Source organism: Pithys albifrons, chromosome 22, assembly GCF_047495875.1.
Source record: "Pithys albifrons albifrons isolate INPA30051 chromosome 22, PitAlb_v1, whole genome shotgun sequence".
In the NCBI taxonomy this organism is placed as follows: domain Eukaryota; kingdom Metazoa; phylum Chordata; class Aves; order Passeriformes; family Thamnophilidae; genus Pithys; species Pithys albifrons.
The window spans coordinates 3,051,350-3,066,628 of NC_092479.1; the positions used below are offsets into that span (position 1 = coordinate 3,051,350).

Below are 15,279 nucleotides of genomic sequence, written 5' to 3' on the forward strand. Positions count from 1 at the left end.
GGCTGGACCGGGCTCGGCTCCTCCAGGCTGGGCTGGGCCGGGCTCGGCTCCTCCAGGCTCGGCTGGGCTCGGCTTGGCTGGGCTGGGCCCCCTAGGCTGGGCCGGGCTCCCCTAGGCTGGACTGGGCTCGGCTCCTCCAGGCTGGGCTCGGCTCCTCCAAGCTGGGCTCGGCTCTTCCAGGCTGGGCCAGCCCCATCTCCCGGCGGGGCGGTCCCGCCGCCGGCCCGGGGGCGGCAGCTCCGCTCGCTCCCTCCGTCCCCGCGTCCGTCCGCCCGTCCCTCCCTCCCGTGACCTCAGTTCCCGGCGGAGCGCGGCAGCTCCGCGCTGGGCTCGGCTCGGCTTGGCTCGGCTGCTGCGGGGCCGCTCCGCCGCACCGGGCCATGGCGCGCTGAGCGCCGCGGAGCCTCAGCCCGGGGCCGGCCGGGGGTCGGAGCCTCAGCCCGGGGCCGGCCGGGGATCGGAGCCTCAACCCGGGGCCGGGGCCGGGGCCGGCCGGGGGTCGGAGCCGGCAGCACGGAACGGGCCGGACGGTGACCGGAGCCGGCAGGACGGAGCGGGCCCGGCCGGGGTTCGGGGCCGGCAGAACGGAGCGGGCCCGGCGGGCAGGACGGCGCTCGGCCTGGGCCGGGCGGGCGCGGCGGGCGGCGGGCGGAGCCGCCATGGAGCCGGCGGAGGTGAAGGATCGCATCCTGGAGAACATCTCCCTCTCCGTCAAGAAGGTGCGAGCGGCAGGAGGGGGGCATGGCGGGGGCTGCGGACACCGAGCCACGGCCCTGAGGGGACTAGGCCTGGGCTCCGCCTGGGCTGGGGCTGCGGGGTTGGGGACAGCCTTGGGGACACCTCCGTGCTGGGGCTGTGGGGTCAGGAGAGCTGTAGGACAGCCCTGGGGACACCCCTGGGTTGGGGACCGCCGTAGGACGGCCCTGGGGACCAGCATATAAACCGGAGAACAGCCCTGGGGACACCCCTGTGCTGGAGCTGGGGACAGCCCTGAGGACACCCCTGTGCTGGGGTTGGGGACAGCCCTGGGGACACCCCTGTGCTGGAGCTGGGGACAGCCCTGGGGACACCCCTGTGCTGGGGATGGGGACACATCCCTGAGGACACCCCTGTGCTGGGGATGGGGACACAGCCTTGAGGACACCCCTGTGCTGGAGCTGGGGACACAGCCTTGAGGACACCCCTGTGCTGGAGCTGGGGACAGCCCTGAGGACACCCCTGTGCTGGGGATGGGGACACCCCTGTGCTGGGGTTGGGGGCACAGCCCTGGGGACACCCCTGTGCTGGGGTTGGGGACAGCCCTGTGCTGGGGTTGGGGACACAGCCCTGGGGACACCCCTGTGCTGGGGTTGGGGACAGCCCTGTGCTGGGGATGGGGACAGCCCTGGGGACACCCCTGTGCTGGGGATGGGGACACAGTCTGAGACACCCCTGTGCTGAGGATGGGGACACAGTCTGAGACACCCCTGTGCTGGAGCTGGGGACACAGCCTTGAGAACACCCCTGTGCTGGGGATAGGGACACAGCCTTGAGGACATCCCTGTGCTGGAGCTGGGGACACAGCCTTGAGGACATCCCTGTGCTGGGGATGGGGACACAGTCTGAGACACCCCTGTGCTGGGGTTGGGGACAACCCTGGGGACACTCCTGTGCTGGGGTTGGGGACAGCCCTGGGGACACCCCCGTGCTGGGGATGGGGACACAGCCCTGGGGACACCCCTGTGCTGGGGATGGGGTCAGCCCTGGGGACACCCCTGTGCTGGAGCTGGGGACACAGCCTTGAGGACACCCCTGTGCTGGGGATGGGGACAGCCCTGGGGACACCCCCGTGCTGGGGATGGGGACACAGCCCTGGGGACACCCCTATGCTGGGGATGGGGTCAGCCCTGGGGACACCCCTGTGCTGGGGATGGGGACACCCCTGTGCTGGGGATGGGGACACAGCCCTGGGGACACCCCTATGCTGGGGATGGGGTCAGCCCTGGGGACACCCCTGTGCTGGGGATGGGGACAGCCCTGGGGACACCCCTGTGCTGGGGATGGGGACACAGTCTGAGACACCCCTGTGCTGGAGCTGGGGACACAGCCTTGAGGACACCCCTGTGCTGGGGATGGGGACAGCCCTGGGGACACCCCTGTGCTGGGGATGGGGTCAGCCCTGGGGACACCCCTGTGCTGGGGATGCAGGGGTGGGGTCAGCTGTAGGACAGCCCTAGGGACTCCCTGCCCTGGCTGTGTCGGGGCTGTGGGCCTGGGGACACCCCTCTGCCTGTGCTGTGGGCCTGAGGACAGCCCGAGGGTTAGGGGACACAGAGGACACTCATCTGCTGGAGTATAGAGCCAGGGACAGCCCTGGGGACACCCCTCTGCCCTGGAGTGCCCCTGGGGACTGTGTGCCAGGGCTGCGGGGCTGGGGGACACTCCTGGGGACTCCCCAGACATGTGTCACTGCCACGGATGTGCAGCTGAAGGACAGTCCCTGTTGTCACCTGCCTGAGAGATGGGGCTGAGGGACAGTCCTAGAGACTGCCCCCAGCCAAAGCAGGGGGCTGGGGACACTGCAGGGACACTGAGGGACTCTGGACAGGAGTGTGGGTCAAGGACACCTGGCAGCCCCTTTTGCAGATGCAGGGACACCTTTAAGGCTTCTCCTGGAGGGGTTTGGGGTGTGCCTGGAGATCTCTGTGCTGGGCTTGCAATGTGGGATGCAGCCCTTCTCCTGGTGGGGGTGGCACAGCTGGGGTTGTGGGGTCACCCTGCCAAAGGGACACTGCCAGGGTCACCCCCAGGGTCACCCCCAGGACCCTCTGTTGCAGCTGGATGGGATATACTGGGATTGTCCCACCCGGAGTTCCTCCTTTTCAAAGGGTTTCTGTCTCCCATGGACAGGACCTGGGGGGATCCCTTTTCCTGGGGCTGTTTTTAGGGGGGATCTGAATGAGTCCAGCCTAAAACCATCTTTCTGGAGGTGCTCCCTCCAGCCAGGCTTATACAGGTCAGAGCAGCAGGCCCTGGAACCTTCTCCCCATGGGCATGGGGAATGTGTGGTTCATACCTTTGTGCCCTCAAAATGAGGGCTCTGAACATGAGTGACCTCCTACCTTGTCTCTCACTCCTCCTGCTCCTCCTCCCTGCCCCTCATTTCTCCTCACCCCACTGACCATGAGGGTGTTCCTTAAAGCCCATCCTGGTGGTGAGGAACGTCTGTGCCGGCACAGAGGGGACCAGGACAGGCCTGGAGGGGACCAGGATGCTGGAATGTTTGGGAAGACCACACGAGTGAGTCGGAAGGACATGCTGGAAGTTTCAGGTTGACCCACGTGTGAGCTCCAGCCACCCTTGAGAAAGGAACCCTGCTCTGTTTGAGGAGGCAAAGGGAGTTTTGTTTGTGTTCATCCCAAGTTTTGGGGGAAAGGAAAGGAGACATTCTGGACTCAGAGTTGTTTCTCCAGTTGTTTGGTTTCCTCTGCCCTATGGAATAGGAGTTTTCCCGTGCTCTGCAATGTGTCCTGACACAGATTCATCCATGAAAACTTGTCTTAAGAAGACCAGCACAAGTGAATTCCTGATACTTTGAAGATGGCTGGATGTTGCCTCTGGGATGTGGGATGGAAATGCAAACCTCCCCCAGCCTTTTGGTTCCTTGGATGACCCTGACTCTGCTCTCTCACCTTTCTGTCCTCCAAAAGTTAAGGACAATCCTGTGTGTCCATGGAAATCAGTGGATATTCAGCCTGCCCTGAGCTCTGTCCCAGTGTTCCTGCCTCAGTTTTCCTGTATATATGAGGAATACAACTTCCCACTCAGGATTTGCTGGATATGATTTATTTGCATTCAGAAAATCATCGGAGGATCCCTTTTGGAAATGCTAAAAAATCAACATGATGTTTCTTTTAATTACTGTGGTGATTGAACAGGACTCTTCAGCTCCAGTTCTGCCAACAAACCCTGGCCTGCCTGATCCCTGCCAACTCCTCTCTTGGTCCACCACTGAAAATTTTGGGATTTTTCCATCCTGCCTCTTCGTTCTTGTTCAGAGCAAAGCTCAGGGAAGCGTAAGAACCTACATGGAATTTCAGGCTGATGGACTAATTTCTGCCATCTCAGTGAAACCAAACTCAGCCTATGATGAAATTCCAACCTGCTTTTTCCCCCTGGAATGCAGCTCTCCTTCCCCAGGGAAATTGCTGTGGAGCTGCTAATTTTTTCCTAGCACTCACCTCTCCAACTTCATCCTCAAATCCCTGATATTTCTTTTTCCATGTTAGTGGGAAGAGTAAAGCAGTAGGTTAGGGGAGCAGCTGGCTTTGTGCTGGGAACTCCTGCTCTCCTTCATCCTCCTCTTGAGTAACTCCTTGGCTCTGGAATTGCGTCATGGGCTTGGAGGAGTTTTCCAAGCAGTCTCTGCTCCAGTTTCGAAAGCTGCTTTGCTCTGTGGGTTCTCACTGTACTTTCACCACCAGTGCAGGTGTGGGTTGTGGAGTGGAGGGTTTGGATGTGTCTCTGGTGCTGTGCACGTCCTATTTCCATGGAGTTACCCACGGAAAACCACCCCGTGCTTGGCACATTCCCCGTGGGAATGGCAGCACAGCCTTGGGCAGGGTTTGTCACTTGTGCTGTGACTGTACCTGGCTGTGATTTCAGTTTTTACAGAGTGCTGCTGGATTTTAGGGCTCAGAACACAAACAGTGGGTGAATTCTGTACAGCAGAAAAAAAAAAGGTGCTTCAATTCCAAGCGAATCCCTCAAACCTCAGTTAACAGGACTGTTTGTCCTATTTCCTGGGAATATACTGAGGGATGGAGCATGGATGGAAAAGACAGGGTGGCAAACCTGCTTGGAGGGGGTAATTCCAGCCTGTGTGGTACCCAGGTCCCAGTAGGAGAGCACTTGGAGGTGTGAGGTCAGGCCCCCACTGCAAAGAGAGAGGCAAAACACCTGATTTAGACAAAACTGGCCTTTCAGCTGGAAGGATGTCGAGAGCTTTCTACTCTTGGTGGTTTTAAGGAGAGTTTAGGAAGGCTCAGCACTGAGGAACTGGGTCCCTGCTTTGATTCCAACACAGATCCAAGGGAGTTGGGAATGTTGTGGTGATTTCTCATCTCCAGCTTGTCCTCTGTGCCCTCCCTGGGAGTTGTGAATTAATTCACAGGGTGGTGCTTTCTGCACCCGTGGACAGTGTTAACTTCATCTTGTGACTGTTTCCTTTCCCTTTCCCCACCCAGTTCCCCCTCATCTCGCTCTCTGCCGAAAGAACTGTGCTCCAGCTCAAATTCCTGCACAAACTTCTGCCCAACCCTTATGTTTTTTAAAAAAATTAGGGTTTTGCTGGGGCAGAAGGCTGGAGATGGACATGTTATGGCTGAGTGTGCAGGCCCTTGTTCACTGAAGTGCTTGTTTTGGCAGCAGAGGGGTGAGAGCAGCCTCCTGGTTGCATTGTAAGCACACCAGAAATAGCAACAGCTTCATATCTGTCCTTGGCCAACCATCTCCTGGTAACCAGGAGCTGTCACAGGTGACCTGGCCGTGCTGAAACTGGTGGCATAGGGGGATTGTGTTCTCTGGGGTGTCCCTGGGCATTGCAGTGGGGTCAGGAGAGGTTTATTCCTGTCCCACCTGGGATTAGGTGTTGAATATGCAAAAGATTTAAACAGTGTTATTGTTGGCAGCTCCAGGAGCTGAATGTAAAATCAGCAAAGACATCAGAATCCAAGATTTTGGGGCTCCTCTCTGGCTCTCAGGCTGCTCTGCTGGCTTTGAAGGACACACATTCCCATGAACTCTGGAGCAGCTGATCCTTGGTGCATGTCAATCAGGTGGAGCAGTGGTTTTTGCTGACATTGCAGGAGCTCTTGCCAAAAGCTCTGGCTCTGCCTGACTTTGGGAAGGTTTCCACTGCCCTCACAGCAAGTTGATGCTTTTGCTTCCTGTCTCCAGCTTGGGTTTTCAGCCCTGTACCTTTGAATTGCCTTTGCAGCCTCCTGGGCTGGTGAGCTGTGCCTGGTGCCATCTCTGCCTCTGCATGGTGAGAAAGGGACCTGGGGGGACTGAGGGACAGGAAGCTCAACAGGAGCCACCAGTATGCCCAGGTGGCCAAGAAGGCCAATGGGATCCTGGCCTGGATCCAAACTAGCGTGACCAGCAGGCCCAGGGCAGTGACCCTTCCCCTGGACTCTGCCTTGGGGAGGCCACACCTTGAGTGTTGTGTTCAGTTCTGGGCCCCTCAGTTGAGGAAAGAGATTGAGGGGCTGGAGCGGGGCCAGAGAAGAGCAACGAGGCTGGAGAAGGGACTGGATTTGGCACTGAGTGTCCTCTGAAACACCTCCAGGGACAGAGAATCCACCATGTCTTGATCCAACCCCACTGTGATCACCAGCCCAGGGCACAGAGTGCCCCACTTTGTGCCCCACTCTGTGCCCCACTCCGTGCCCTGGGCTAGTGATCAAACTGGGGTTGGATCAAGGGTTGGATTTGATAATCCACCCCCTCTCTGGGCAGCCCATTCCAATCCCTGAGCACTCTCTCTGCAAAGAATTTCTTTCTGATCTCCAACTTCAATTTCCCCTGGCAGAGCTTGAGCCCATCGTGCCCCCTTGTCCTATTGCTGAGTGCCTGGGAGAAGAGACCAACCCCCACCTGGCCAGAACTTCCCTTCAGGGAGTTCCAGACAGTGCTGAGGTCACCTCTGAGCCCTGGGCTGGTGATCACAGTGGGGTTGGATCAAGGGTTGGACTTGATGATCTCTGAGGTCTCTTCCAACCCAAGTGAGAAGAGCAACGAGGCTGGAGAAGGGACTGGAGCACAAGTGCTGTGGGGAGAGGCTGAGGGAGCTGGGGGTGTTCAGCCTGGAGAAGAGGAGGCTCAGAGGTGACCTCAGCACTGTCTGGAACTCCCTGAAGGGAAGTTCTGGCCAGGTGGGGGTTGGTCTCTTCTCCCAGGCACTCAGCAATAGGACAAGGGGGCACGATGGGCTCAAGCTCTGCCAGGGGAAATTGAAGTTGGAGAGCAGAAAAAAATTCTTTGCAGAGAGAGTGCTCAGGGATTGGAATGGGCTGCCCAGAGAGGGGGTGGATTCCCCATCCCTGGAGGGTTTTAAGCTGAGCTTGGCCGTGGCACTGAGTGCCATGATCTGGTAAAGGGACTGGAGTTGGCCCAAGGGTTGGACTTGATGATCTGGGAGGTCTTTTCCAACCCAATCCATTCTATGGTTCTATGATTCCCTTGGTGCTGAGCTGCCAATGCCTGGAACAAGGTCAATCACCTGCCCACCCTTTTTTGGCATTCCCTGGAGCTCCAGACTTGCTCCTGAGGGTGCTCAGTAATTCCAGCTGGGGAAAACCCCTCCCCAGTCCATGTGCTGGGGGTGGTAATGGGAGTTTGGAAGCACCTCTGCCCTTTCCCATCCTGGTTATGGAGCTGAGGAATGCAAGGGGTGTTTGTTGTTCCTTGGCTGTGTTTGTCCTGCAGAACAAGGGAAATGAACTTGGTGTTGGAAAGCTGCAGGGGGAACATCTGCAGGGCAGATTTATGGAGGGGAGATAGAGCCAAACTTGGGTTGTGGCCAGGCCTGAGCAGGTCAGGAGACTCTTTCAATATTTTAATAAGTTTTTAGAATTACTGGAGGGATTTCAAAGAAGCCACCACAAGAATTAGATTTGGGAATGGGCTTCCCAGCACACTCCCTGATGGTTTGTTGGCATCCCTCTCAACACAGGAGCTCTGCAGATGGGCCTGGAAAGCCTCACCTCGTTGGGAACCACTGCAATTAGTAGGTCATAAAGTGGAGCAAGGAATGGCCTCTCCTGTGTGTGCCAGCACAGGGTGGGGTATCACTGCCAAAAATCAACTTGTGATTGATAAACAGCAGTTAAATCCCCCTCCTCCTCGTGGGGATGAGGTGGGATTGTCCCCCCTGTGCCAACCAGTTTCTGTGCCCTTTGGGTTCTCTCGAGTGTCTTTAACTCGTGGTTGGGCTGTTGGGATGTTCCCTGGAGCAGGTTCTGTCTCACACTGGTGCTCAGACCCCTTTGGGGCTGCAGAGTGGTCCTGGTGGATGGTGGGAATGGCTCCTGGTGGGAATGCCACAGGGTGGGAATGCCTCCTGGGGGGAATGCCACATGGTGGGAATGGCTCCTGGTGGGAATGGCACATGGTGGGAATGGCTCCTGGTGGGAATGCCACAGGGTGGGAATGGCTCCTGGTGGGAATGCCACAGGGGGGGAATGCCACAGGGTGGGAATGGCTCCTGGTGGGAATGCCACAGGGAGGGAATGGCTCCTGGTGGGAATGGCTCCTGGTGGGAAATGCCACAGGGTGGGAATGGCACATGGTGGGAATGGCACATGGTGGGAATGCCTCCTGGTGGGAATGCCTCCTGGTGGGAATGGCTTCTGGTGGGAATGGCTTCTGGTGGGAATGGTTCCTGGGGGGAATGGCTCCTGGTGGGAATGCCACAAGGTGGGAATGGCTCCTGGTGGGAATGCCACAGGGTGGGAATGCCTCCTGATGGGAATGGCTTCTGGTAGGAATGGCTCCTGGGGGGAAATGGCTCCTGGTGGGAATGCCACATGGAGGGAATGGCTCTTGGTGGGAATGGCTCCTGGTGGAAATGCCACATGGTGGGAATGGCTCCTGGGGGGAATGCCACAGGGAGGGAATGGCTCCTGGTGGGAATGCCACAGGGTGAGAATGGCTCCTGGTGGGAATGGCTCCTGGTGGGAATGCCACAGGGGGGGAATGCCCCAGGGTGGGAATGCCACACGGTGGGAATGCTGCCCACATGCCAATGGCGCTTGTTTTGGCCGCAGGAATGTCTGTAAATAGCTCTGGTTCAGGGCTCCAGGCATTTGTAGTGTCCCTCATGAGTCCTCCAGCCAGGCCAGCCTTCAGCCCTCCCTCCTGGATTTGGAGCATGGAGCAAAGAAGGGGAAGAGCATCTCTGTGGAAAACCCGGAGATGACCATGCTCAGTTAATGCTTTCTAACCCAATCACTTCCCTCCTTCCCATTTCCCCAGCTCCAGCCTGGCTCCCTGCCCAGGAATGTCAGGGAGCTGCTTGGTGGATGCCTGGTGAAGTTTGGTCACCACCTCCCAGACAGGTCCAGCAGCTCCATGAGGGAGGGGCCGGTTCAATTACCCACGTGTGGTTTGTAACGATTTACAGCAGACTCTGTATAAACACTCCATAAAATGCCGTTTTCCAGGGCAGTGCCACGTCACTCCTGCCATCCCCTCAACCAGGGGCAGGTCCTGGGGTCATCCTCTGCCCCACAGTGCTTGTGGCCATCATTTTCAGCTACGTGGATCTTGCAGCACTGGGTCTTTGGGAGATGATGCAGCTGGATTTTGTTCCCCAGCTGGGAAAGCTGTTTCATCCTGACTTTCCTCCGTGTGTCTTCACTCTTCTTGCCAACCCAATAACGCCTCCCCATCAGCTTTTGCAAGACTTTCCCCACCCTGGCTGGAGGGATGACTCCACCCAGGAGATCCCAAGGCTTGCTCTGTCTTGTTTCCTCCCTCCTGGACACGTGGTAGCCCTGCAGGGATCCACCTGGCTCGTCTCTTTTGGGAATTGTTGTGCTCAGCCAGTCCTTGGCTCGGAGCTGGAAGTCACCTGTGTTTGTATTGGAGTGATGCTGGAAACAGCACCATCCCTGGATGCAGCATCACCTGGGGAATGCTGTGGCACATCTTGGTAGGAGTGAGCCCTTCTGTTCTTCCCTGTGCCCCGCAGCTCCCCAAGGCTGTGACTCAGAGTGTCCCAATCCTGATCCCAAACTGCTGAGCGTGCAGTTCCCGTCCCACGTGCTCAGGGCTGGGGGGACCCCGTGACTCTGAGCCAAGCACAGTCACACCAGCTCATCCTCTGGCTCCTTGTCTTTGTTTGAGGGAAAACCAAAATGTTTACCAAAGAGCAGAGGAGAGGATTCCTCCACAATAATCACGTCACTCTTTGTTAAATTTAAGAAAAGGAACTTTAATTAGAAAATGGATATAAGAAGGACAACTGTTCTTAGCTATTATATATATATATATACATATATATGTGGATATAGATAGAACTGTAAATAGACCAGAGCAAACTATTCCCCCAACACCAAAGGTAAAAAAACCCAAAGAGATCAACCCCCAAACCGGTAGATTCCTCCTGGAGCAGTTCTGTTTATGGACACTGTCAGTGTCCCACCTTGGCTGGCTGCAAGATGAATTCTCAGTCTTTTCCCAGCGAGGCAGAGACGAGTGAGGAGCACTCACTGAACTCTCTCTCTCTTTGTCCTTTGTCCCAAACGAAGAAGGAATAAAGCTGGGAACAGAGGAAATGGTGATAGTTCCCAGGAATCTCCTTGCAGTCCAAATCGACCCCCAGGAAGAGGGAAGAAAAGAAAGCTCTGCAGTGTCCTGAAGCAGCTGTGTCTCTTCTCTCTCTCTCCGAAGCTCAGGGTGCCCAGAGATGGAGGGGGAAAGCAAAGAGCAGAGCCAGAGAAAGAGCTCTCACCAGCAAGCAGGGGCTCTTTTTTCTGCAGCTGCCCAAAGAAAAAACCCCAAAAAGTCAAAGCAGCACACCGGGAACAAAGAAAGAAAAAACCTCTCTCCTCCCCCCACCCAGGTGCTGGGGTTCTGTTTTCTCACCCCACCCAACCATTCAACTTGAATCTAAAAGTCATCAGCCAACTTTTGTCCTCACTCCTGGCACTCCAAGCCTAAACCTTTTGTGTTGGTATGGTGAGAAAAATTCTCTGGGAGGCTTCTCCCAACACCACCTTCTGTGTTTGAACCCTTAACACTCCTGCCATGCCAGGGGGACAGGGCTGAGCCTTTTGGGAAGGGTTTGCTGTGGATGTGGCCGTGGCTTTGCCAGCAGGAGGGTGCAGTGCAGGGTTTGTGCAGAGCAGGAGGCTCCGTGCAGAGCAGCTAAACAGGACACCAGTGTGGCAGTCTGGCTTTAAATCGTGGTGGCCAAAAAGGAGGGGCCACAGCTCACAGGTGTCACCCAGGAGATGTTTTATTAAATCACTCTGTGAAGAAAAATAAAAGAAAAAGGCAAGCAAGAAAGAAAAAGAGATACACTAACTCCAAATTACACAATATATATTGTCAAATCCTACCCATAGCCACGTTCTACAGGTTGTATCACAGTGTCTATAAACCTTACTACAGCTTCTAATTGGATGTCACTTTCTGTGTAGATGTTCTCTCTTCTGTGAGAAGTTTATCTCTTCAACATTCCTTTCTCATGGGTAGCTTCTCCCAAAACCTCCTTACCTCATTTTGCTTTTGCTCCCTTGCTGGATTTTTCTCACAGGACTAATTAAGTTCTCAGTGTTCACATCTCTGTACCAAAAAGTACCAGCTACAAGGCCCAGCCTGGAACCTCAGAACCTTTCCTAACTCAGAAAACCTTTTCTTATCCTCACACACCAAACCTTGGTGTGACACAGAATGGGCCCTTCAAAACCTAAACCCCTTCCTGGGGGAAATTGGGCTTTTCTAGGGAAGGTGAGTCCATTTTTTAGGTGGAGACAAGCAGTGTTTGCTCACAGTTTGTGCCCTGGGATGGTGGGAGCAGGTCAGTCCCTGTGGCCACAGAGAGGGCTGGGAGCTGTGAACTGGCTGCAGCAAGGAGTGTGACACAGTTCTGGGTTATTCTGGGAGAGGGAAGGAAAGGAAAAAGAGGAAATACTCGTATTTCTTCATCTCTTTTGCTGCCCAGGCTTGGAGTGTGTCTGTCACGGGGAATTCCTCCAAGTCTCCTCCACACTGACCTCCCCGAGCTGTGTCTCCCTTTTTCAGTGGTGAGCTAATGGAGTGCCTCATTTATTTTTGTTTTCCCCACACCTGCATTTCCCCAGTCCAGCACAGAGCCTGCAGAAACACCCCAACCCTCCTCTGAGGGTGCCCCAGCTCTCTGCAGAGCCCACAGCCTGGCTGGGACAGGCTGGGAATCTCTGCCCTCAAATCCTGGCTCGTGACCTGTAAGGTCTTTGCTTCTTGCCTTTGTTTCCCCCAAATGGGATATTTCAGTGAGCTCCAGCTTTTGGAGAGCATCCCCATGGCTCCTTCTGTCCATCCTGAGGATATGGCTCTAAATGATGGTTTTATTTCTGTTTTATTTCTTCTCTGCTGTTCTTGCTGCAGCTTCAAGCACTGGCTGCAGGGAGCTCCTGGAATTGTTCTTGAATAGTGAGATTTTAGGGCATTCTCCTCCCTGCTTCACTCTGGGCTGCCTATTGAGAGTGGGAATCTTCTGGAACAGGTTCCTCCCAGAAATGGGCAGGAGCTGCTGAGCTGAAATGCTTCAGGTCTCACTTGGGTGTTGTGAAAAGCCCTGAGGGTCTCCAGAGCACCCACGGGTTCCTCTGCAAACACCACCTGGTTGCATCTTTGCTTCCCCAGGGGATTTACCTGCTGGAATAGGCAGGGCAGGGACAGGTGCTGTGCCATTGGATGAGGGAATCTGGCTGGAATTCCTCGGGCTCAGCAGCTTTTTCCCACGTAAGGGCTGGGACCAGCTCGGTGCAGGAACAGGCCTGGCTGTCCCATCTTACCCAAGAGCTCCAGAGGGATTGAAGGTCTTTCAAGCCAAGAGGATGTTGGAGCTCAATATATTCATATTTTTAAACCTGTTATACCAGGATCAGTTCCCAGGGACCATGAGATGTTTTCTGACCCTTTGATAACTTCACATTTAGACTGGATGATTTTACTAAAGGAGCTTCCCTGATAGTAATGTAGGAGGAGAAACCATTGTCTGGGGACAGGCTGGACTTGGCAAGCACAAAACCAGCAAGTTTTGGATTTTTTAAATCTATCACCTGATTAATGAGGTTTGACAAAGACACATCAGGTCACTAAAATAACATATATATTGTCTATAATACTGTTGTGGCTCTGCTGAGCTGCTCCTGCTTGTTGCCAGCAAACACCCTTGGCATATCCCACTGGGATTACATCCTGGGCAAGTAATCTCCCTGCCTGGATGCCAAGTATGTGTGAGACAGGACCTAAATAGATCCCTAAGCTGCAGGGGCAGCAGGAGGCCTGTGGGTCAGCTGGGAATGGATGTAGGATTTGGGTGCAAGGGGATTTCTAGGATTTCTGGCAGGCTTTGCAGAAGCAAAAAAGCAATTTATGCTGTGCTGAGCCCCTGAGGGCCAGGGCTGAGTTCAGGGGTTAACTCAGGGTGAGGCAAACGGGCCTGGGTTTTGAGAAAGCAGCACATTGTAGGGACGTGGCTGCCCCATCCCTGGGAATGTCCCAGGCCAGGTTGGACAGGGCTTGGAGCAACCTGGGACAGTGGGAGGTGTCCCTGCCCATGGTAGGGGTGGGACTGGATGGGCTTTAACTATTAACAACCCAAACCATTCTGGGATTCTGTGATGTAGCCTCACCCAGCAGAGGGAAACAATTTGGGATTTAAGGAATCCATGTGCAGAATCCAAATTCCATCTGCAGAATCCAGATTCCATCTGCAGGTGCCTCCATCCCTGCTGCTGTGGCCAGGTGATCCACACCAGCCTGTGTGTGAAAGCTGGGGCAGCTCCTTGCTGCCTGGCATGGATGCCCAGCACTGTGGTGGGCACTCAAGCTGCCTGTAACACTCAGACCTCTGTCTGTGCCCAGGATACCGAAATTCTGCTGAGATTTCACACAGACCTGGCACAGACTGATCGTGCAGCGGGAATGAGCCTCCTGGACTTGGAGCACCTTTTGTAGCTGGAAGCAACATCTCTCCCCAACCAGGGTTTCCATGGCAAGACCCTGTGGCCAAGGAGGGGCCTTGTCCATGGCAGAGCCATAAACAGAGCAGAGCTGGGGGTTATTTCTGTTCTGAACTGCTTTGCAGTGGCTGTAGAGGAACCACCAGACCCAACTGTGGTGTTGGCTGTGAGGGAAAAGGGAAGAGGCTGCTCAGGAAACAGGGAAGTCGGTTGTGCAGCCACCACCACACTGCTGGGCTGTCTGAGGTGTGGGTGAGACTGGGAGAGGTTCTCCCTGGAGTTCCTGCCTTTAGGGGACTCTTGAGACCAACAGCTACACCCTGTGAGTGACCTGCATCGTGGTTTAGCAAGCTGAGAGATTTCCAAAAGCCATTTAATGCTGCTTATGAGCATTTTGGCATCTCCACCTCCCCCTCGGGGGCTGCAGGAGGGCAGTCCAGCCATCCCATCTCTTCTCTTTGCAGCTGCAGAGCTACTTTGCTGCCTGTGAGGACGAGACCCCAGCCATCAGGAACCACGACAAGGTCCTGCAGCGGCTCTGCGAACACCTGGACCATGCTCTGCTCTACGGGTGAGCCTGGAGCCCACCCTGGGTGCTGCTTTTGGAGCCTCAGCATGGAGACACCACCCTGGCAAGAGTTGGGTGGAGGTAACAAAGCTTTGGCCTCATTCTCCCGTGGGCTTTGTGTGCTTGCAGCCTGCAGGATCTCTCCTCGGGGTACTGGGTGCTGGTCGTTCACTTCACGCGCCGCGAGGCCGTCAAGCAGATCGAGGTGCTCCAGCACGTGGCCACCAACCTGGGACGCAGTGAGTGCACACCTGGCTCTGGGGGCACCTGGGGAGGGCCAGGCAGGCTGTACTGAGGGGCTGCCAGTGCACTGAGGGAGCCAGCATGGCCCGGGTCACTTGGCTCAGGCCAAGGAATCACAGAATCATTGAAGCTGGAAAGGACCTCTGTGGTCATTGAGTCCAACATTGTCCAACACTGAGTCCAGCACTGCCAGATCCACCACTAAACCATGGCCCCAGCTGCCACATCCACATGTTTTTGGAATGCTCTCAGGGATGGTGATTCCACCACTTCCATGGGCAGCCTGTCCAAGGAGGTGGGAGTCCTGCCATAGCCACAGGAGGTCTCTAGAAATAATGTCTCTGTACCTTGGGACTGGGTGCTGAGGCTTCTGCTGCCCTGAAACCCAAGGGGCTGTGCCCTCAGGAAGGGTTCCTGGCAGATGGGAGCTGTGTGGGGCTGTGCCCTCAGGAAGGGTCCCTGGGAAATGGGAGCTGTGTGGGGCCGTGTCCATGGGAAGGTTCCTGGCAGATGGGAGTCCTTCAGGGCTGTGCCCATGGGAAGGGTCCTGGCAGATGGGAGTCCTGCAAGGCCATGCCCTCAGGAAGGGTCCCTGGGAAATGGGAGATCTTTGGGGCCATACACTCAGAAAGGGTTCCTGGCAGATGGGAGTCCTGCAGGGCCATGCCCTTGGGAAGGTTCCTGGCAGATGGGAGCTCTGTGGGGCCATGCCCTTGGGAAGGTTCCTGGCAGATGGGAACATCCCCTGTC

At 56.0% G+C, this 15,279-nt stretch overlaps 1 protein-coding gene across 3 annotated transcripts in view; it reads left to right on the forward strand.

Moving 5' to 3' along the window:
- Window positions 1-15,279, forward strand: part of PLEKHM2 (pleckstrin homology and RUN domain containing M2) — a 29,828-nt gene continuing 14,549 nt past the window's right edge. For 2 of the 3 annotated variants that reach the window (XM_071575988.1, XM_071575989.1), the window contains exons 1-3: window positions 2-719; window positions 14,183-14,289; window positions 14,416-14,525. In XM_071575988.1, the coding sequence (XP_071432089.1) occupies window positions 660-719; window positions 14,183-14,289; window positions 14,416-14,525 (277 nt within the window). In that variant the 5' untranslated portion in view covers window positions 2-659. Of the gene's footprint in view, window positions 720-14,182; window positions 14,290-14,415; window positions 14,526-15,279 lie in introns of all 3 variants that reach the window. The other variant, XM_071575987.1, reaches the window with a different exon arrangement.